We start from the raw sequence: 21,546 nt of genomic DNA, 5'->3' as shown, positions 1-21,546 counted from the left end.
GCCGAGGCTGGTGGATTGCTTGAGTCCAGGAGTTTGAGACCAGCCTGGGCAACATGGTGAAACTCTGTCTCTACCAAAAATGCAAAAATTAGCTGGGCATGGTAGCACATGCCTGTGATCTCTAGGAGGCTGAGGTGGGAGGATGGTTTGAGTTCGGGAAGCAGAGGTTGCAGTGAGCCGAGATTGTGTCACTGCACTCCAGCCTGGGCAACAGAACCAGACCTTGTCTGCAGACCAAAAAAAAAAAAAAAGCCTCTCCATCAACTTTCTGTCTCTCTGTATTTGCCTATTCTAGACATAGAAATCTGATATCAACCTTAGATGTTCCCTGCCCCCAATCTCTCCCTACCTTAATAATGAACTGGTTACCACATTTTGTTGATTAATTCAGGTAATAAGTCTGGCCTTTCCAAGCCTACCACACTTTAGATTCAAGCACTCATTATTATTATTATCTTTTCCTTTCTTTCTTTTTTTTTCTTTCTGAGGCAGTCTTGCTCTGTCACCCAGGCTGGAGTGCAGTGTCGTGTTCTTGGCTCGCTGCAGCCTCCACCTCCCAGGTTCAAGTGATTCTCCTGCCTCAGCCTCCCAAGTAGATGGGACTACAGGCATGCACCACCATGCCTGGCTACTTTTTTTTTTTTTTTTTTTTTTTTGAGATGGAATCTCACTCTGTTGCCCATGCTGGAATGCAGTGGCCGCAATCTCGGCTCACTGCAACCTTTGCCTCCTGGGTTCAAGTGATTATCCTGCCTCAGCCTCCCGAGTAGCTGGGATTACAGGTGCCTGCCACCACGCCCAGGTAATTTTTTTATTTACTGAGATGGGGTTTCACCATGTTGGCCAGGCTGGTCTCGAACTCCTGACCTTGTGATCCATCCGCCTCAGCTTCCCAAAGTGCTTGGATTACAGGCGTGAGCCACCACACCCGGCCTAATTTTTGTATATTTAGTAGAAACAGGATTTCACCATATTGGCCAGGCTGGTCTCAAACCCCTGACCTGAAGTGACCCGCCCGCCTCAGCCTGCCAAAGTGCTGGGATTACAGGTGTAAGCCACTGCACCCAGTCGTCAAGCACTCATGATTTTTAATCGAGTTCACTTACTTATTTACTTAGTATTACTAACTTCTGCCTCTTATCCATACTCTATAATGCTGCTAAAGACTTCTCCCAAAACATTCGATGGTTTTTGTTTTTGTTTTGTTTTGTTTTGTTTTTTGAGATGGAGTCTCGCTCTGTCACCCAGGCTGGAATGCAGTGGCGCAATCTCGACTCCGCCTCCCTTATTCACACCATTCTCCTGCCTCAGCCTCCTGAGTAGCTGGGACTACAGGCACCCACCACTACGCCCGGCTAATTTTTTGTATTTTTAGTAGAGACGGGGTTTCACTGCGTTAGTCAGGATGGTCTTGATCTCCTGACCTCATGATCCACCCGCCTTGGCCTCCCAAAGTGCTGGGATTACAGGCGTGAGCCACTGCACCCGGCCACATTCAATGGTTTCTTACTGTACAGAGAATAAAGTTCACAATCCTTAGTATGGCACTCAAGATCAACCATATTCAACTCCAGACTACTTTTCTAGCCCCATCTCTTCCTCGTGCACCATTCATTTCAGGCTTTAGTCATATTGGATTGTATGAAAAATGCATGGCATGTGTCACATTTTACAGTTTTCAGTTCCCTGGCAAAATTTTCAAGCTTGGCTTTCACATTAGATTATATGTTTTTACACAAATCATACATATTTGTAGATGCAGAATTCACATACTAAAGGCTTTCCTAAACTGGGATATAAAAACCCATTCTAAAGATAATTGGATGGAACTTTTCATCAAAAGGATATGGAAACTGAATAAATCCTGTTAAGCTGGTTGGAAGAAACCTTTGGGCTGGGGCACAGTGCAGCTGCTGGAGTCAGTATCAGTTCTCCCAACAAGTCCATGCCAGCCACGTCTTCAGGGATGAAAAGCATTACTGGATGTCCTAGCACAGGGTGAATTCTGCTGCAGTGTGATTCAATTGTACCAAAATTTGGTCTACTGTCAGAAAACAGACAAGTCAAATTTAACGTTTTTTCCTCTTAAGAAATTATTTAAAAGAACGTTCAAAATTATTTTTATAACCTCTAGCATATGTATAACCATATAACGTGCCATATCAGTTTTGTTGGAATAAATAACTTATGTCTCACTCAGGGAATCACGGCAATGGAAATAGTACAAAAATTGGCATTTCAGAGATGGTATCATGGCTCCTGCTTTTGCTGCCACTAATGGATGCTTCTTAGTTTCTCTTTTAAAAAGCATTTTAGACCCGGTATGGTGGCTTACGCCTGTAATCCTAGCACTTTGGGAAGCTGAGGTGGATGGATCACTTGAGGTCAGGAGTTCAAGACCAACTTGGCCAACATGGTGAAACTCCCTCTCTACTAAAGATACAATAGCTGGGCGTGATGGTGCATGCCTGTAATCCCAGGTACTCAGGAGGCTGAGGCAAGAGAATCGTTTGAAACTGGGAGGCGGAGGTCGCAGTGAGCTGATAATGCGCCACTGTACTCCAGCCTGAGCGACACAGTAAGACTTTGTCTCAAAAAATAAATATTATTATTTTATTTTATTAGAGATGGGGTCTTACTATGTTTACTAGGCTGGTCTCAAACTCCTGGCCTCAAGCAATCTTTCTGCCTTGGCCTCCCATAGTGCTGGGACTACAGGTGTGAGACATCATGACCAGCCTGTTACTTATTCTCAAGTATATTTCCTCCACTAAAATTAATCTTTGGTTCTGGGCAAATTTTCAAATTCATTCAAAGGTCAGCATTGTGTGAGGGGGTCCATGAATCACAAATGGCCTAAAACTGGCCCCATGATACTTAGAAGTCTGCTCTCATACATGCTACACCTTCCGCTGAAGAGGTCTAAGGTTGCTGTTTGATAGTAACAATGAGAAAAAAAATCAGGCCATCTTTCTCTCCTAGAAAGAATCTAGTAAAATTTTGTTACTTTCCAATAGCTCTTTTCTAAACAGAGAGAAAATATTCAACCTGAGAGAGATGATTAAGAATGAATTAATTAATTAAAAGAGAGGAAATATTAATGAACCTTTTCCTTTATCTCTAATCAGGTCATCCAAGGAAACACATCTACAAAAATTGGCTCAGAGGCTTAAACTTCTGTCAGTACAACTATGATGATAAGCTGCTACCTGTAAGGATTGTTTAGTATTAGAGGATCACTAAAGAAAGATATGGGGTGGGAAAATTATAACCTGTATATTAAATGACAAAAATGTTCTCATCTGAGGTGTAATTTTGGGTGAGAATAAGAAAACAGACTAAAAACCAAGGGCAGTCTCTTTAAGCCTTAAGAGACTCTGACTACTAGTGCTGCCTCTGGGCACATAAGAGGCAGAAACTAATGAATAAAGACTAAATTAGGGCTGGACACAGTGGCTCACATCTGTAATCCCAGCTCTTTGAAAGGCCAAGGCAGGATGATTGCTTGAGTCCGGGAGTTTGATACCTGCCTAGGCAACACCCTCATCTCTACAAAAAAAAATTTTTTTATTAGCAGCATATGGGCTGGGCGCAGTGGCTCACGCCTGTAATCTCAGCACTTTGGGAGGCCGAGGTGGGTGGATCACGAGGTCAGGAGATCGAGACCATCTTGGCCAACATGGTGAAACTCCATCTCTACTAAAAGTACAAAAAAATTAGCCGGGCATGGTCACGTGCGCCTGTAGTTCCAGCTACTCAGGAGGCTGAGGCAGGAGAATCACTTGAACCCAGGAGGTGGAGGTTGCAGTGAGCCGAGATCTGCACTCCAGCCTGGGTGACAGAGTGAGACTCCGTTCCAAAAAAAAAAAAAAAAATTAGCAGCATATGGTAGCATATTTCTGTGGTCCTAGCTACTAGCTACTCGGGAGGCTGAGGTGGGAAAATGAGCCCAGGAATTCGAGGCTGCAGTGAGCTATGATGGCATCTGGGTTGAATAGAGTGAGACCCTGTCTCAAAAAAAGAAAGAATAAATTAATTGGACTTAAGCATATGTTAGGTCTTTTCTTGATATAATTCATTTTCGCTTTGGATTCTGTGGTAGTTAAATGGCACAGGAAGGCAAGACAGAAGGGCTCTGTGTGTTCCATATTGTTTACCACCTCCTCCATGGATTTTTTACATTTTTTATTATTACTATTTTTTGAGACGGAGTCTTGCTCTGTCACTGGAGTGCAGTGGCGTGATCTCGGCTCACTGCAACCTCCGCCTCCCAAGTTCAAGCGATTCTCATGCTTTGGCCTCCCAAGTAGCTGGGATTACAGGCATGTGCTACCACGCCCAGCTAATTTTTGTAATTTTAGCAGAGACGGGGTTTTGCCATTTTGGCCAGGCTGGTCTCAAACTCTTGACCTCAAGTGATCCATCCACTTCAGCCTCCCAAAGTGCTGGGATTACAGGCATGAGCCTGTGCCTGACCAGATTTACTTTCTTGGAGTCTGAAGAAGATGGAGATGGACAGAGAGATGATTTCCAAACCTATGCAAAATGCTGATGCACAAAAAATAATGTACAATGAATTCCTTTGTATTCATACTATCTCTCTAGCCAAGAATTCAAGTAAAGTTTTAAATTCAGTCTTCTCTTCTCATGCCCAAATGGGATTGGAACTAGCAGGGTCTGTTTCGTTTCATTTACAGAAGAAAATAAGGCCTGGAGAGAAGAAGGCACATGTCTTCAGGTCATTTAGAATAGATTCAAGCACATAAATAACTTAAAACAGCAGTTTTCAACATTAAAAAAAAGTTTTACTTCTGCTTTTCTTATAGAGAAGCTGACACCTGGCACTTATAAATGACAAGTGAGACAATTTCCAATTTCTACCCACATTCATACTCAAGAGAGGAGAGTAAAATATGCAGAGGGACAACAAGGCTTTACGCCTTCACCTCACATAATGCTGAGAGTCGACCACAAGAGCAATTCCATTCCCAAGGTTCAAAGTGGGTTCATTCTCTACCCTGCAAAGCAAAGCAAAGCTAAGCCATCTCTCAAATATTCTAAAATCAATCTGTTTGACACAAATTTTGGCCCATGACTACTACCACCCCAGTGATTACTAGAATTCAGTAACTAATTAACCAAGGGGAAAATGGTAATATTTAAGTTTACCCCCTCTAGAGACAGGGATGAATCTACTAAAATAATAAAATGTGGGGGTGTCAGAAAATTAGTTTCAAGGTGACTTTGGGTCAAGATATCAAACTGTGAATCTTTTGGAAATAGGACAATAATAGCTGAGAAAAACTGCAGAGCCATAGCATCATCTTAAGCCATAGACCTAAGAACTTACCCAAAGATCTCTGTGGAGAGGATTCCATTTACCTTTATACTGAAATTAAATCTGACCTGCAAAACAATAAATTAAGTGTGAGATTTAACATGAGCTAAGATACAGATTAAAAACTTCCATATCTAATCCCTAAAGAAAAAGGATAAGTTTAAAAATTTTTAAATTAGTATTACTTTTAATTGATAAACTATAACTGTATACATTCATAGGGTAGTGTGGTGTTTTGATATATGTATACAATGTGGAATGATTAAATCAAGTAGATTAACATCTATCACATAACTTACTAGCATTTTTTGTGGTGAGACATTTGAAATTTACTCTCAGCTATTTTGAAATACATAATATATTATTATTGACTATAGTCACCCCCCTGGGAAATAAGATTCTAAAAACTTATTCCTCCTGTCTAACTGAGACTTTGTACCCTTTAACTAATAACTCCCTATTTCCTTCCTTGACCCACTCCCAGTCTCTGGTAACCACCATTCTATTCTCTACTATGAATTTGATTTTTTCAGATTCCACATATAAGTGAAATCATAAAGTATTTGTGTTTGTGTTGATAAAGAAAATGTGGTATATGGGCCGGGCGCGGTGGCTCAAGCCTGTAATCCCAGCACTTTGGGAGGCCGAGACGGGCGGATCATGAGGTCAGGAGATCGAGACCATCCTGGCTAATACGGTGAAACCCCGTCTCTACTAAAAAATACAAAAAACTAGCCGGGCGAAGTGGCGGGTGCCTGTAGTCCCAGCTACTCGGGAGGCTGAGGCAGGAGAATGGCGTGAACCCGAGAGGAGGAGCTTGCAGTGAGCTGAGATCCGGCCACTGCACTCCAGCCTGGGTGACAGAGCAAGACTCCGTCTCAAAAAAAAAAAAAAAAAAAAGAAAATGTGGTATATACACAATGGAATACAGTTAGCTTTTTTTTTTTTAATTTTTTGAGACAGGGTCTTACTTTTGATATTCTATCAAAATTTCTTGGCCAGGCATGATGGCTTACACCTATAATCCCAGCATTTTGGGAGTCTGAGACAGGTGGATCACTTGAGGCTAGGAGTTCAAGATCAGCTTGGCCAACATGGCGAAACCCCATCTCTACTAAAAATACAAAAATTAGCTAGGTGTGGTGGTGCACACCTGTAATCCCAGCCACTCAGGGAGCTGAGGCAGGAGAATCACTTGAACCTGGGAGGTGGAGGCTGCAGTGAGCCAAGATCAAGCCACTGCACTCCAGCATGGGTGACAGAGCAGAACCCTGTCTCAGGGGGAAAAAAAAAAAATCCTTATTTGTTCTTATAGTCATTTTAGGAAAGGAGATAAACAGCAAGGTTTATTATCTAGATTTAACAAAAAACAAAGCACAGAGGAGGGAAGAGGTATCTAAAGTGATACAATAAGGCAATTTTAAAAAAAAACCAACAACTGAAAATAACCCAAAACAAAGCTCTCTCTATCCAGAGGTTTCTCAGCTATAACACATAACCATCATTAAGATTGCCTTGGCCGGGTGTGGTGGCTCACACCTGTAATTCCAGTACTTTGGGAGGCCGAGGTGGGTAGATCACCTGAGGTCAGGAGTTTGAGACCAGCCTGGCCAACAAAATGAAACCCCATCTCTACTAAAAATACAAAAATTAGCCGGGCATGGTGGTGCACACCTGTAATCTCAGCTACTAGCAAGGCGGAGGCAGGAGAATGGCTTGAATCTGAGAGGCAGAGGTTGCAGTGAGCCAAGATCACGCCACTCACTAGGCAAGAGTGAGATTCTGTCTCTCAAAAAAAAAAAAAAAGATTGCCTTGGGCCAGATGCGGTGCCTCACACCTGTAATCCCAGCATATTGGGAGACCAAAGTAGGATTGTTTAAGCCCGGGAGTTAGAGACTAGCCTGGGCCATATAGTGAGACCTTGTCTCTCTAAAAATAAAAAATAAAAATAAATAAATAAATAAAACTGTCTTAAGGACATAGAAACCAAATCAATTCAATATTGAAAGTTGAAAGTTGTCTTTTTTTTTTTTCCCCCCCAAGACAGGGTCTCACTCTGTCACCTATGCCGGAGGGCAGTGGCACAATCATTGCTCACTGCAGACTCAACCTCCTGGGCTCAAGCAATCCTCTCACCTCACTCTACTGAGGAACTGGAATTACAGGAGCTCACTACCACAGTTGGCTAATTAAAAAATTTTTTTTTGTAGAGACAGAGTCTCACCATGTTGCCTTGGCTGGTCGTAAACTCCTGGACTCAAGCAATCCTCCCGCCTCGGCCTCCCAAAGTGTTGGTATTACAGGTATGAGCCACCATGACCTCAAATTTTAAGTGTTTTAATCATCTTCATTGAAAGAAAAATAACCAATCATATCTGTCCATGTCCTACACAATAAAGGTCTCTGGAAAACAATGACTTAAACAAGAGAATCATTATTGTACAAAGCAACAGCTTACCTTAGGGTGCACCATGATGATTTTACGTAAAAAATGCTTTATAACCAGACAATTTGTCATCAAGGTTCTGGGCTTTTCATCAACCTGTAATAATACAACAAAAACACCTACCACACATACACAATCTCAAGAGCACAAATGAATTAAATTATGGGTTTTTTTTCTCTTCTAAAAGTAACTATACCTCAGAAAGCTTTTTGGGCAACCAAAGGGAGACATCTTTGGGAATGAGAATTGTATGCAAAAGAAAATCTAACTAGCTGTCACTTCTTGGGTTAGAGTATCTGTTACATGGAACTTCAGGAGACACAAGAACAAAGATCAGAGTAAAATTCATAATGTCAAAACCACCTTTGGAGACAAATTTAAAAGTAATTCAGACTGAAGCTGATAAGAATACCTCCACCATCCTAATGTGCTTTGGAACAATCTGTATTAAGAATCTGAGTTATGCTTTTTTAGAAAGAAATTTTTAAAAAAGAATCTGAGTGGAGTCAAAGGAGCAAACACTAAAAGGAACCTATTTTTGACATCAATCCATTAATCCAAACATTTATTTATATGGAAAAGTTGTAGAGCAAAAAGCTCAAAAGTCAGAAGACCTGTGTTTTAGTACTGGTTCTGTAAAAAAAAAAAAAAATTAAATGCTCATGGAAAAAAAAAAATCACTGCTCTGGACCTCATTGTAGATCTGCAAAACAGGGATAAAACCTACCCCTTTGACCTCACAGAACTGTTTTAAGGATCCATATATTTGAAAGTATAGGCTGGGCATGTTGGCTCATGCCTTAATCCCAGCACTTTGGGAGGCTGAGGTGGGCCAATCACCTGAGGTCAGGAGTTCGAGACCAACCTGGCCAACATGGTGAAACCCCATCTCTACTAAAAATACAAAAATTAGCCAGGCATGGTGGCATGCGCCTGCAATTCCAGCTACTCAGGAGGCTAAGGCAGGAGAACTGCTTGAACCTGGGAAGTGGAGGTTGCAGCGAAACAAGATGGTGCCCCTGCACTCCAGCCTGGGTGACAGAGCTAGACTCCGTCTCCAAAAAAAAGAAAAGAAACTGTATATTATACATGGTAATAATAATAGATATCACTCATTGAATACCTACTATGTGACAAGTATTGTACAGTTGTTATATATATACTACCCCACAATAATCCTGAAAGGTAGGTATTACAATCTCTTCTTCGTAGTTTTTTTTTTTTTTGAGATGGAGTTTTGCTCTTGTTGCCCAGGCTGGAGTACAGTGGCATGATCTCGGCTCACTGCAACCTCTGCCTCTCGGGTTCAAGCGATTCTCCTGCCTCAGCCTCCTGAGTAGGTGGGACTACAGGTGCGCACCACCATGCCTGGCTGATTTTTTGTATTTTCAGTAGAGACGGGGTTTCACCATGTTGGCCAGCTGGTCTCGAACTCCTGACCTCAGGTGATCTGCCCACCTCGGCCTCCCAAAGTGCTGGGATTACAGACGTGAGCCACCATGCCCGGCCCCTTCTTTGTAGATTTTTTTTAAGAGGCTCAGTAAAGTTAAGCAACATGCCTAAGGTCACTTAGCTGTTCAGTGGTACAGCCAGAACTTGACTGTAAGTCTTTCTTTTTTGTTTTTTGAGTGACCTTAAGTCTTTCTAATACCAATTGCCCATGTTCTTGCCAATATACTACAAACACTTCCCTACAAATATAAGATTTACCACTAGGTGAAGACTCTACTGCAGGAATGGTGCTAAGGTATCTTATTTATATTATCTCATTTAACCTTCACAAAAACTCTATTAGGTACCCAAATTTTATAAATAAAAGATTGTGCAGGATCTGGATTTTTAAAAATGAAGGGAAAAAAATAAACGTTTTACAAAACAGTCTCAAAAAGGTTAAACAGCTTGTCCAAGATTAGCCAGGTCAATTTGGCTCTAAATCTTTAGCATTAACCACTTACCTATACTGACTCACTATTGTAGTGTTCCTAAAACCAAAGTTACAAACAGTCTCCTAGAAAATGTAGAAGTCCAAAAAAGTGAACGAAGAAATACAATCAGAAATCAGTAGGCTTTTATTGTTGGCTCAGAGAATACAGAGCCATGTACTAGGTATATGTTTAAAAAAAAAAAAAAAAAAGGTTCCAGATGTCAAAATTTGGTAACACAAAAAGAAGAAACACACAAATATAGAAGGATAAGCTATTATAATATTTTTATTTTATTTCTTTCTTTTTTTTTTTTTTTTTTTAGAAATAAGGTCTCGCTTTGTCACTCAGGCTGGAATGCAGTGGCATGATCATAGCTCACTGTAACCTCGAACTCCTGGGCTCCAGCGACCCTCCCACCTCAGCCTCCCAAGTAGCTAGGACTACAAGTGTGTACCACCACACCTGGCTAATTTTTATTTTTTAATTTTCTGCAGAGACAGGGTCTCATTATGTTGCCCAGGCTGGTCTCAAACTCTTGGCCTCAAGCAGTCCTCCCACCTTGGCCTCCCAAAGCTCTAGAATTACAGACATAAGCCACTGCACCTGGCTTTTTAATGTTTTTTATAAGTACACTGAAAAAGAAGTAAAAAACTGTGGCAATAGGTTGAGATTTAAAAACAGAAAAAATTGGGCCAGGTGCAGTGGCTCACACCTGTAATCCTCAGGTCAGGAGTTCAAGGCCAGGCCTGGCCAAGATGGTGAAACCCCGTCTCTACTAAAAATACAAAAATTAGCCTGGAGTGGTGGCAGGCGCCTGTGATCCCAGCTACTCGGGAGGCTGAGGCAAAGAACTGCTTGAACCTGGAAGGTGGAGGTTGCAGTGAGCTGAGATCACACCACTGCACTCCAGGCTAGGTGACAGAGCAAGACTCTGTCTGGAAAAAAAAAAAAAAAAAATTGAAAAAGTATTTGAAAAAATTATTACAAAAATGGGCTGGGTACGGTGGCTCATGCCTGTAATTCCAGCACTTTGGGATGCTGAAGTGGGCAGATCACTTGAGGTCAGGAGTTCAAGATCAGCCTGGCCAACATGGTAAAACCCCATCTCTACTAAAAAAATACAAAAAAATTAGCCAAGTATGATGGCACACGCCTGTAATCCCAGCTACTTGGGAGGCTAAGACACAAGAATCGCTTGAACCTGGGATGGAGGTTACAGTGAGCTGAGATCGTGCCACTGCACTCCAGCCTGGGTGACAGAGTGAGATTCCATCTCAAAAAAAAAAAAAAAATTATTACCAAAATCGATAGGGGATTATTAGAAAATTATGTAAACACATCTAGGATTATTCAGGCATGTAAACAGTGGTAATTAAATAATAACTGCAGTCTGTATACATATCATAGTCACATCCTTCATTTTTGAAATTTTAGTATAAAATGTTTAAACCAAAAAGCAATAGTCTTTAAAGCGTTTTCTGTACTTACCACTTCCAAAACAACTTCTTGGAACAGTTTCAAAGCTTTGTAACCTTGGTGATTATAGGGCGTATCATAGAGAGGGCTAATTATATCTAACAGTAAGACAACCGAAGTGAAAGTTCCTTGAGCAACTACTGGAGAGAGGCTACAATGAATAATGATGATATTTACTGAATACTTGCTACATGTCAAGCAGTTTCTATGTAAGTAAGAAATAATTCCATTTTATAGAAGAGGATAATGAGACTCAATAAGCTAATTAATTTGTCCAAGGTCACACACAGCTAGTTAAGTGGCAGCAGTGGGATTCATAACTAGAGCTGACTAACTCCAAAGTCCACATTCTAATGCAGTGCTGCCTCTCCAAAAATGTTCATTTTCTGTGTATACAGGTAGCTATCTGAATAGGGTAATATATAATCCATCAATATTTTTTATAGAGCCTGACAAGCAATGCTTATGTGTGACTATCCAATATATGCATTTACTCTCTCATAAAATATTAATGTGTCTTATTATGTACCTGGGCTTATAAAAATAAATAAGACAATCTCAGAATCAGAAGAGTTCACAGTTCAGTAGATGAGACAGACTAATTTAGATGACAATTTGAAATTTAGATAAATGAGGTGCTAAAGGAATACAGCAGAAGGACCGACACCTAACTCAGACTTAGGATAAAGTGACTAATGTCAGGTCAGAGAGGATAGTTAATACAACACAACTAACCCCTTAAAAGGGGTTAGAGGCCCCTTTTAAGATCTACTTATAGAATTATTAGAGAGAGGAGGCCAGGCGTGGTGGCTCATGCCTGTAATCCTAAAGATGTACACTTTAGGAAGCTGAGGCAGGCAGATCACGAGGTCAGGAGATCGAGACCATCCTGGCTAACACAGCCCATCTCTACTAAAAATATGAAAAATTAGCTGGGCATGGTGGCAAGCACCTGTAGTCCCAGCTACTCGGGAGGTTGAGGCAGGAGAATGGCGTGAACCCAGGAGGTGGAGCTTGCAGTGAGTTGAGATCATGCCACTGCACTCCAGCCTGGGCGACAGAGCAAGACTCCGTCTCAAAAAAGAAAAAAAAAAGAATTATTAGAGAAAGGAAGAGAGAGACGACAAAGTCTTTTACAGTTGGGTGTTGGGTGTTAGAGACCCAGTACCCCAGCCTGACATACCTACAGAAGCAGTGAACTTACTTATTTACTGTTATGAAAAAAATAGATGCTGCCAGCCCTGCACAACAGAAACCACTATTGAATCATATGGTTTTAGCCTTCACCTTTAAATATGTCTAATTATATGACAGAATATAGAAGTATGCTTTTAAATATGAACTTACATAGTCATGAGTCCTTATATTACTTTCTAGAAGAAAGTCTGTCTCTTCCTATCTTACCTTAGATACATACACACAGAAGTACAGATGTATAAATATATAGATATGTTTGTGCATATATGTGTTTGTATGTATATACGTATACTGCATTCACTTGATCACTTAGTATTATTACAAAAATAAATATTAAACTTGATAAAGCTGTCGAGAAGATCTTATAAAATCAGATTGCTTTTGGAGGGACATGTTACCCAGCCTAATGAACCCCAAGATGTAAGACTAGCTGTGGGCATAAACACAAAACCCAATATTTCTCCTAAATGAAGAAATTTCTTCCTCAGTCTTCCTTGCAATTAACTTTCCTCGCAGGCCCAAATGAATGGATCATTTATTATAGCTTTTCCATGGATATCTCTATTAGTCTTTGCTGTGAACCTTGTTACTTAACCTTTCTCCTCAATTGAGGGGTCCATGATGAAATCTTTTACAATCTCCCATTTATCTCTTCCCATTCTCTTCATTCAAATATTGTTTACATAGCTGCACAGTATCAAAAACAATGAGATATAATGGAAGAAATCCGTGAGGAAATCCTTGTTCCCTTGAGGCTAATGCCATTTGACTATACTATTCTTTTACTTTTCATCTCCATCACCAGCTGACTCCTGGTCACTAAGCTCACAATTTTCCTCTGTACGCTAAATGCTGTCATCATCTTGACTGACATCCATATCCAAGCAGATAACTAGCCTAAGCAATAACTTAGTCTCGCAGTTCCCTGACCTCTTCAACAATAATGACCTTGACCTCCACTCATTCCCAGCCACCTATTTCCATGGCCACGGCTTGGAACTGTTCCATTCTGAAAATCTTAAATTAAAATGCCCCACTCTATTGTGAAAAGATGTATACCAAGGTATTAATAATGGCTGCCTTGAAAGGCCAAATTATGCATATTCTAAATGTCTGTTTTGATCATGCTTTGATTTTTCTGAGGGAAACACTACTTTTGCAATAAAGAAAAAAAAATAAGAGAAACTTTATCACTCTGATAACAACTTCCTATTCTTTTTTTTTGTTTTGTTTTGTTTTGTTTTTTTTTGAGACGGAGTCTCGCTCTGTCACCCAGGCGGGAGTGCAGTGGCCGGATCTCAGCTCACTGCAAGCTCCGCCTCCCAGGTTTACGCCATTCTCCTGCCTCAGCCTCCCGAGTAGCTGGGACTACAGGCGCCTGCCACCTCGCCCGGCTAGTTTTTTGTATTTTTTAGTAGAGACGGGGTTTCACCGTGCTAGCCAGGATGGTCTCGATCTCCTGACCTCATGATCCGCCCGTCTCGGCCTCCCAAAGTGCTGGGATTACAGGCTTGAGCCACCGCGCCCGGCCAACAACTTCCTATTCTTTCAAGTGTCAGAATCTCCTACAGCCAGCAAATCCGTTTTTCAGTCTCGTCAAGACCTCCAGACTTCAACCTCTTCCCATGGATTAGGTGCCCTTCCTCCATGCTAACATAGCATTCAGGGCTCACTTCTATCATCCATCCTGGGAATCACACCGTATTGTAATTATGTGTTTACTTCTTGATCTTTCTATTTATATTCCAAGTTCCTTGGGATCAAGTAACATATCTTAAGACAATGTACCTACAGATAGTATCTAGCTCACTGACACTGACTTGAACAAACACACGTGTCTGGATGAATAAGTAAATATTGAAATAGCCCTGATCTATATGAGTCAGACTTTGGTTCAAGTTCTAATTCTGCCACTTAACTGTTGTATGACACTGGGAGAGTCAGTCAAGTTCTTTGAATCTCAACTTTCTGATCTGTAAAATGGCGTGATAATCCTCATCCAACCCACTTCATAGACTTGTCAGGATGCTTAAACAATGTATCTAAATGTTATGTATACAAATTACTGCTTGTTCAGGCTGACTGAAACACAGAACCTCATTTCCTAGAATTGCCCTTTTTGGTTCACTGGAATCACCATTTTATTGCTACTTGACATGAATAGTTTCAGAGCTCACTAATCATTAATTGCTCCAGATTGTTTACCCTCCATTCTCCTAAAGAAGATAAGGCACAGCTAGGGATATCTGTTGTCCTGATACCATACCCATTCCTTTCAGAATGAGCATATCATTATTCAAACATGGAGAAAGGTTGCCCAAGGGCTTCTAGGAGAATGTTTATAGCACTCTAATTCATTATGTCTCCACCAACTCCAAGGAAAGAAAATAGGAGATGAGAGAACTGTTAAAGGGAATGGAGAGTGAATTATCACCCTCATAAATCTGGACTACAAATAAGTCGATAAAGAGATCTCTAAACCAAACTAATAAAAATGTATCCAAGTAGGATCTGCACCAGGAGTCACTTTTTATTTTCTTTATCAGGAGATCCAAATTCAAATAAAGGCTTATTTCAGTGGTTCTCAAATTCATCTGCATATTAGGAATCACCTGGGATCAGCCAGGCGCGGTGGCTCAAGCCTGTAATCCCAGCACTTTGGGAGGCCGAGACGGGTGGATCACCAGGTCAGGAGATCGAGACCATCCTGGCTAACACGGTGAAACCCCATCTCTACTAAAAAATACAAAAAACTAGCCGGGCGAGGTGGCGGGCGCCTGTAGTCCCAGCTACTCGGGAGGCTGAGGCAGGAGAACGGTGTGAACCCGGGAGACGGAGCTTGCAGTGAGCCGAGATCTGGCCACTGCACTCCAGCCTGGGCGACAGAGTGAGACTCCGTCTCAAAAAAAAAAAAAAAAAAAAAAAGAGGAATCACCTGGGATCTAAAAAATGTTCCAAAGCCTAGGGCATACCTGTTATGGACGGAATTGTGTCCCTCAAAATCCATATGCTGAAGTCCTAACCCTCAAAGTGACTGTGTTTGAAGGTAGGGCCCTCAGGAGGTTATTAAGATTAAATGAGGCCATAAGGGTAGGGCCCTGACCCCAGGTCTTAATAGGACTGGTGTCCTTATAAAAAGATACACCAGAGCCAGGTGCCAGTAGTTCCCACCTGTAGTCCCAGCTACCAGTTACTCTGCAGGCTGAGGCAGGAAGATCACTTAAGCTCAGGACTTCAAGTCTGTAGTGTGCGATGACTGTACCTGTGAATAGCCACTGCACTCCAGCCTGTGCGACATAGCGAGACCACATCTCTACCAAAAAAAATTTCAATAAAAATAAAGAGACATTAGAGATCTCTTTCTTTTCATGCACACGCAGAAAAAAAGCCATGTAAGGACACAGTAACAAGGCAGTAGTCTACAAGCCAGGAAAAGAGGCCTCACCAGAAGCCAGCCCTGACAGCACCTTGATCTTGGACGTCTAGCCTCCAGAACTGTGAGAAAATAAATCTCTATTGCTTAAGCCATCTATTCTGTGGTATTTTGTTATCGCAGCCCAAGAAGGCTAGTAAGTACAACACCCAGACCAATTAAATCACAATCACTCAGAGTGGGACACAGACCACAGTATTTTGGGAGTGCCTAGGTGATCTAATGTCCACACAGGCAAGTTTGGGAACCAATGCCTTATTTCATTTCAGCTTGGAACTTTGAGGGACCTAGGCTTTTCTTTCCTGTTATTAGGTTTGCAGAAAAATAAGAATAAAATCATTAGTAATTTATAAGACCACAACAAAACCTGCCTCAAAAGTCATCTGGAAGGGTGTTACCCCTGTCATGTCCTGAGGATAGCTGCCTTCCTCTGAAGTCCAAGTCAGCTTTGCAGAGATTCCCGGCAGTATGGACTGTATTTCTGTGTGAGAAGAAATGGCAACAAAGTCAAACAAGCAGTGTGGGTAAGAACAAGGATTTCTGGATTTGTTTATTAAACTGGTGAGACAAGAAGGCTTTTCTCTAATGAAAAGATTATCTACAAGATTTAAAATATGACTGGAAATGGCTATGCATCAGCAAATTGCTTGAACATTTAGAATTACTTTATGAGATTAGGACATTTAACCTCATCTTTTCAATATTTTACATTTGCTAAATCAATTTTTATTTTCTGTTAATTTCCACAAGGTCACGTTTAATGCCTGAAAGCTTCAGAATTGATAGTTCTGATATTCTTGTATTTTTTAATTAATCAACTCATTATGTAATAAACACAAGTCTAGTACATGAACTAACTTAGAGCTGAAGGCTGAAAAATTCAAGAATGACTCTCAGGCATGAACTTTTTTTTTTTTTTTTTTGAGTCAGAGTCTTACACTGTCACCCAGGCTGGAGTGCAATGGTGCTATCTTGGCTCACTGCAACCTCTACCTCCTGGGTTCAAGATATGCTTATGCCTCAGCCACCCAAGTAGCTGGGATTAGAGGCATGCACCACCATGCCTCTAGGTGATCCGCCTAAGATCCGGATCTTAGGGACTACTGGCGGGTGCCTATAATCCCAGCTACTCAGGAGGTGGGGGCAGAAGAATGGCATGAACCCGGGAGGCGGAGCTTGCAGTGAGCTGAGATTGCGCCACTGCACCCCAGCCTCGGTGACAGATCGAGACTCTGTCTCAAAAAAAAAAAAAAAAAGGAAATCTTAGAAATTGGCCAGGCACGGTGGCTCTTGCCTGTAATTCCAGCACTTTGAGAGGCTGAGGCTGGTGGATTACCTGAGGTCAGGAGTTCGAGACCAGCCTGGACAACATGGTGAAACTCCGTCTCTACTAAAAATATTTTAAAAATTAGCCAGGCATGGTGGCAGGCACCTGTAATCCCAGCTACTTGGGAGGCTGAGGCAGGAGCATTGCTAGAACCTGGGAGGTGGAGGTTGCAGTGAGCTGAGATTGCGCCATTGCACTCCAGCCTGGGTAACAGAGCAAGACTCTCAAAAAAAAAAAAAAAAAAAAAAAGAAAAGAAAAGAAAAAGAGAAAGGAAATCTTAGAAATTAAAGATTCAGTATTTGAAATTAAAACTGTATGGATGGCTAGATTGGACACAGTAAAAGAGCAAATTTAAAAGAAAAGTTAGTACATGAATGCTCATAGCAAGATTACTCATAATAGCTAAAAGTAGAAACAACCCAAATGTCCATCAAATGATGAATGGCTTAACCAAATGGGGAGTATTCAGCCATAAAAAGAAATGAAATACTGTGACATGAAACAACATGGATAAACCTTGAAAACATAATACTTAAAGAACCCACACACAAAATGCTACATATTGTATGATTCCATTTATATGAGATGTCCAAAATAAGCAAATCGACAGAGACAGAAAGTAGATTAGTGTTTGCCAAGGCATAGAGAATGAAAGTAAGCAGAGCGACTGCTAATGAGTACACGGTTTCTTTTTCAGAATGAAAATGTACTGGAATTGGATAGTGATAATAGTTATACAGGCAAGAAGCAGTGGCTGATGCCTATAGTCCCAGCACTTTGGGAGGCCAAGGCGGGAGGATCACTTGAGCCCAGGAGTTTGAGACTACCCTGGCCAATGTGGTGAAACCCCATCTCTATAAAAAATACCAAAAAATTAACTAGGTGTGGTGGTGCACAGCTCTAGTCCCAACTATTCGGAGGGCTGAAGTGGGAGGATTAACTCAGCCCAGGAGGTCAAGGCTGCAGTGAACCATAATCAAGCCACTGCACTCCTACCTGGGTGACAGAGTGAGACCCTGCCAAAAAAAAATATTAGTTATACAACGCCGAAAATATAATAAAAACCACTAAATTGTATACTTTAAAATGGTTGTGTTTATATGAATTTTATATCAATTAAAAGAAAAAAAGGCAAGAGATATTAAAAATAGATCCAGAAGAAGTAATGACTGAGAAATATAAAACAAAGACAGATATAAGTGCTATTTGAACAATCTTACCAAACTTCAAGCATGATAAATTTCTAAAAAACAAGGCAAAAGCAAAAATTTAAACAGCTACATAGTTAACACATCACAATGAAATCCAAAATAACAAGGATACGCAGAAAACCCTACAAGCTACCAAAAAAAAAATTAAATAGCAAAAACACCCCATGAGTTAGCAATGCTAAATGCCAGAAGATAATCCAGTACTATCTTCAAAGATCTGAAATAACTTTGAATCTGGACTCTTTTACTTTATCTATCTATCTATCTATCTATCTATCTATCAATCAATCAATCAATCATCTGTCTATCCAAGACAGGATCATGTTGTGTGGCCCAGGCTATGTGCAGTGGTGTGATCATAGCTCACTGCAGCCTCCAACTCCTGGGATCAAAGGACCCTCCTGCCTCAGCCTGCCGTCTCACTAGAACTACAGGTGTACACAATGCCCAGCTAATTTTTTTTCTTTATATTAAACTGCTTAGGGAAATTTTTGTAATTTTTTGTAGATACAGGGTCTCACTATGTTGCCAGGCTGGTCTCGAGAGATCTTCCTGCCTCAGCCTCCCAGAGTGCTGGGATTATAGGCATGAGCCACCTCACCCAGCCAAATGTGAACTTTTAAGAGAGCCAAACTACCATTACAAAATGAGAGACTTAAAATGTTTACCAACTACAAGTCCTCACTCAAATAACCACTAAATAAACCACCATGTCCATTTAAACATGAGTTTACGTTTTTGCTGAGATCATGTGGGGACAAGGAGAAAGAATGAGAGATTATTATCAGTATCAAGCTACCTCTTCACATAGGTCTTCAACTGTTAAAGATGAAATAGATAGAAAATTTTCAATCAGATGACATTATGAACACATAGCAAAACCACGTACTGGGGTTTCTCCTCCCAGCATTAATGAAATAACCAAATGAGCCCTCAAACCAAAAACTACTATAAAATTGGATAAAATATATGAGACAATTGTTTTCAGGCATTGGACAACAGACAGCACAAGGTTACAATCCCTTGAGAGAAGGGAAAGTCACCAGGTTAGTCCTGTGATTGCCCTGGGTGTCTGCCTGGGGAAATTTTCCTATCTACAGAACCGGAACATGGAACCCAAGCAGAGGACAGTGGTCCCACTAAGCTGAGGAGGCAGAGAATAGATTTTGGAGTTGTGAAAGTACCTGGAATCTGCAGGGCAGGGCACTGGAGAAGAGGGAGCTGCACAGAGTCGGGTACTAAAGTATGTGTACGAGCTCCCCATGAGTCCTTGGCCAAGGTCTGGACTATCCATGCAGAGAGTGAGACTACATATGATTCCCCAAAAGAGCAGGTGCTATGGAGTTGAGAATGTCACAAGATACTAGTAAGATTTTCCAGTGCTGAAAAATGTTGGCCTTCAGGCGTAGCTAGAAATGGGGAGACCTTGTTAAAACTGCTAGTGTCTAGCTGACATGCCCCACAGATAATGCTCTAGTAATGAAAACCATACTGTAGATGAAAGTCTGCTCTAGACCCACCCGAAAAAAGTCTAAGGCCATGCCTTGACAAAATCCACAGAGGAGACAGAGTTTGGAGGCTAAATGGTATCAAATTAGAAGAGTTTGAAAAATACATTGCTTTCTACAAACCTACCCTTTAAAATGCATAAAAACAAGCCTGCACAAGGTCAAGGTGCATAGCCTACTAGAACAAAAATTAATACTCTCCAGAGATAGATAACATAGTATAGAATATGATCATATTGTCCAGTATAAAAAATTTACTAAATATGCAAAGAAATAGGAAATGATAACCCACAGTGAAGGGGGAAAAAAAAGCAACTAATAGAAACAGAACCTGAGGGCCAGGTTCATGCCTATAATCCTAGCACTTGGGGGGCCAAGGCAGGAGGATCGCTTGAGGCCAGGAATTTGAGACTAGCTAGGCAACATGGCAAGACTCTTGTCTCTACAAAAAAAATTAAAAATTAGCTGGGTGCGGTGGTACATGCCTGTGGTCCTAGCTACTCAAGAGGCTGAGGTGGAAGGATCACTTGAGCCCAAGAGTTGTAGGCTGCAGGAGCTATGACTGTGCCACTGCACTTTTCAGCCTGCTGACAGAGTGAGACCCTGTCTCTGAAAAAAGAAAAGAAACAGAACCTGATATGGTACAGATATTACATTTAGGAAAGACTTTAAAGAATCTATTATAAATATGTTCAAAGGCTTAAAAGGCAGCCTTAATGAGTGAACTGAGAGGAAATGTCAGCAGATAAATTTACACTATACAAAAAGAACCAAAAAGAAATTCTATAACTGAAAAGTTAAATCATTGAAATGAAGAATTCACTGGATAGGTTTAATAGCAGATTAGAGGTGACAGAAGAGTCAGCAAAATCACTGAAGACAAATAACAAAAACTATCCAATCTGGAGAATAAAGAAAAAAAGACTGAAGAAAAATGAATAAAGTCTTAGAAACCTGTAGGAAAATATCAGCCAGTCTAAAATATGTGTAATGGGAGTCCTAGAAGGAGGATAGGAGAATAAAATGAGAAAAGGACAAGAAAAACATCGAGAAACCATGGACAAAATTCCCTAAAATTTTTTTTTTTTTTTTTTTTGAGACGGAGTCTCCCTCTGTCGCCCAGGCTGGAGTGCAGTGGCCGGATCTCGGCTCACTGCAAGCTCCGCCTCCCGGGCCCACGCCATTCTCCTGCCTCAGCCTCCCGAGTAGCTGGGACTACAGGCGCCCGCCACCACGCCCGGCTAGTTTTTTTTGTATTTTTCAGTAGAGACGGGGTTTCACCGTGTTAGCCAGGATGGTCTCGATCTCCTGACCTCGTGATCCGCCCGTCTCGGCCTCCCAAAGTGCTGGGATTACAGGCTTGAGCCACCGCACCCGGCCGAAGAATATTAAGATGTGAAAAGCTCAGCAAACCCCAAGGAGAATAAATGCGAAGAAAATCACATCTAGGTATAGAATAGTCAAAACGATAAAAACCAAAGATAAAGATATTGAAAGAAGCCAGAGGAAAAGCACACATTATATACAGTGGAGGGATAATATGAATCACAGCTGACTTCTTACCCTAAATAATAAAGGCCAGGTCCAGGCGCGGTGGCTCACGCCTATAATCCCAGCACTTCAGGAGGCCAAAGTAGGTGGATCGCTTGAGGCCATGAGTACAAGACCAGCCTGGTCAACATG

The 21,546-nt window shown here is 41.2% G+C and overlaps 1 protein-coding gene across 26 annotated transcripts in view; it reads right to left on the bottom strand.

Moving 5' to 3' along the window:
- C12H11orf80 (chromosome 12 C11orf80 homolog) overlaps nt 1–21,546 on the bottom strand; it is a 111,591-nt gene that overhangs the window by 41,478 nt on the left and 48,567 nt on the right. For 14 of the 26 annotated variants that reach the window (XM_031653718.1, XM_031653725.1, XM_031653720.1 and 11 more), the window contains 6 exons: nt 16,188–16,297; nt 15,646–15,696; nt 7,798–7,881; nt 5,351–5,406; nt 4,947–5,018; nt 1,849–2,044 (listed from right to left, as the gene is read on the bottom strand). In XM_031653718.1, coding sequence (XP_031509578.1) covers nt 1,849–2,044; nt 4,947–5,018; nt 5,351–5,406; nt 7,798–7,881; nt 15,646–15,696; nt 16,188–16,297 — 569 coding nt within the window. Of the gene's footprint in view, nt 1–1,848; nt 2,045–4,946; nt 5,019–5,350; nt 5,407–7,797; nt 7,882–15,554; nt 15,697–16,187; nt 16,298–21,426; nt 21,520–21,546 lie in introns of those variants that run through there. The other 12 variants (XM_031653740.1, XM_031653721.1, XM_031653728.1 and 9 more) reach the window with 7 other exon arrangements.

The sequence above is a fragment of the Papio anubis genome, chromosome 12, assembly GCF_008728515.1.
Source record: "Papio anubis isolate 15944 chromosome 12, Panubis1.0, whole genome shotgun sequence".
Lineage (NCBI taxonomy): Eukaryota > Metazoa > Chordata > Mammalia > Primates > Cercopithecidae > Papio > Papio anubis.
This window is presented reverse-complemented; position numbering and strand designations above follow the sequence as displayed.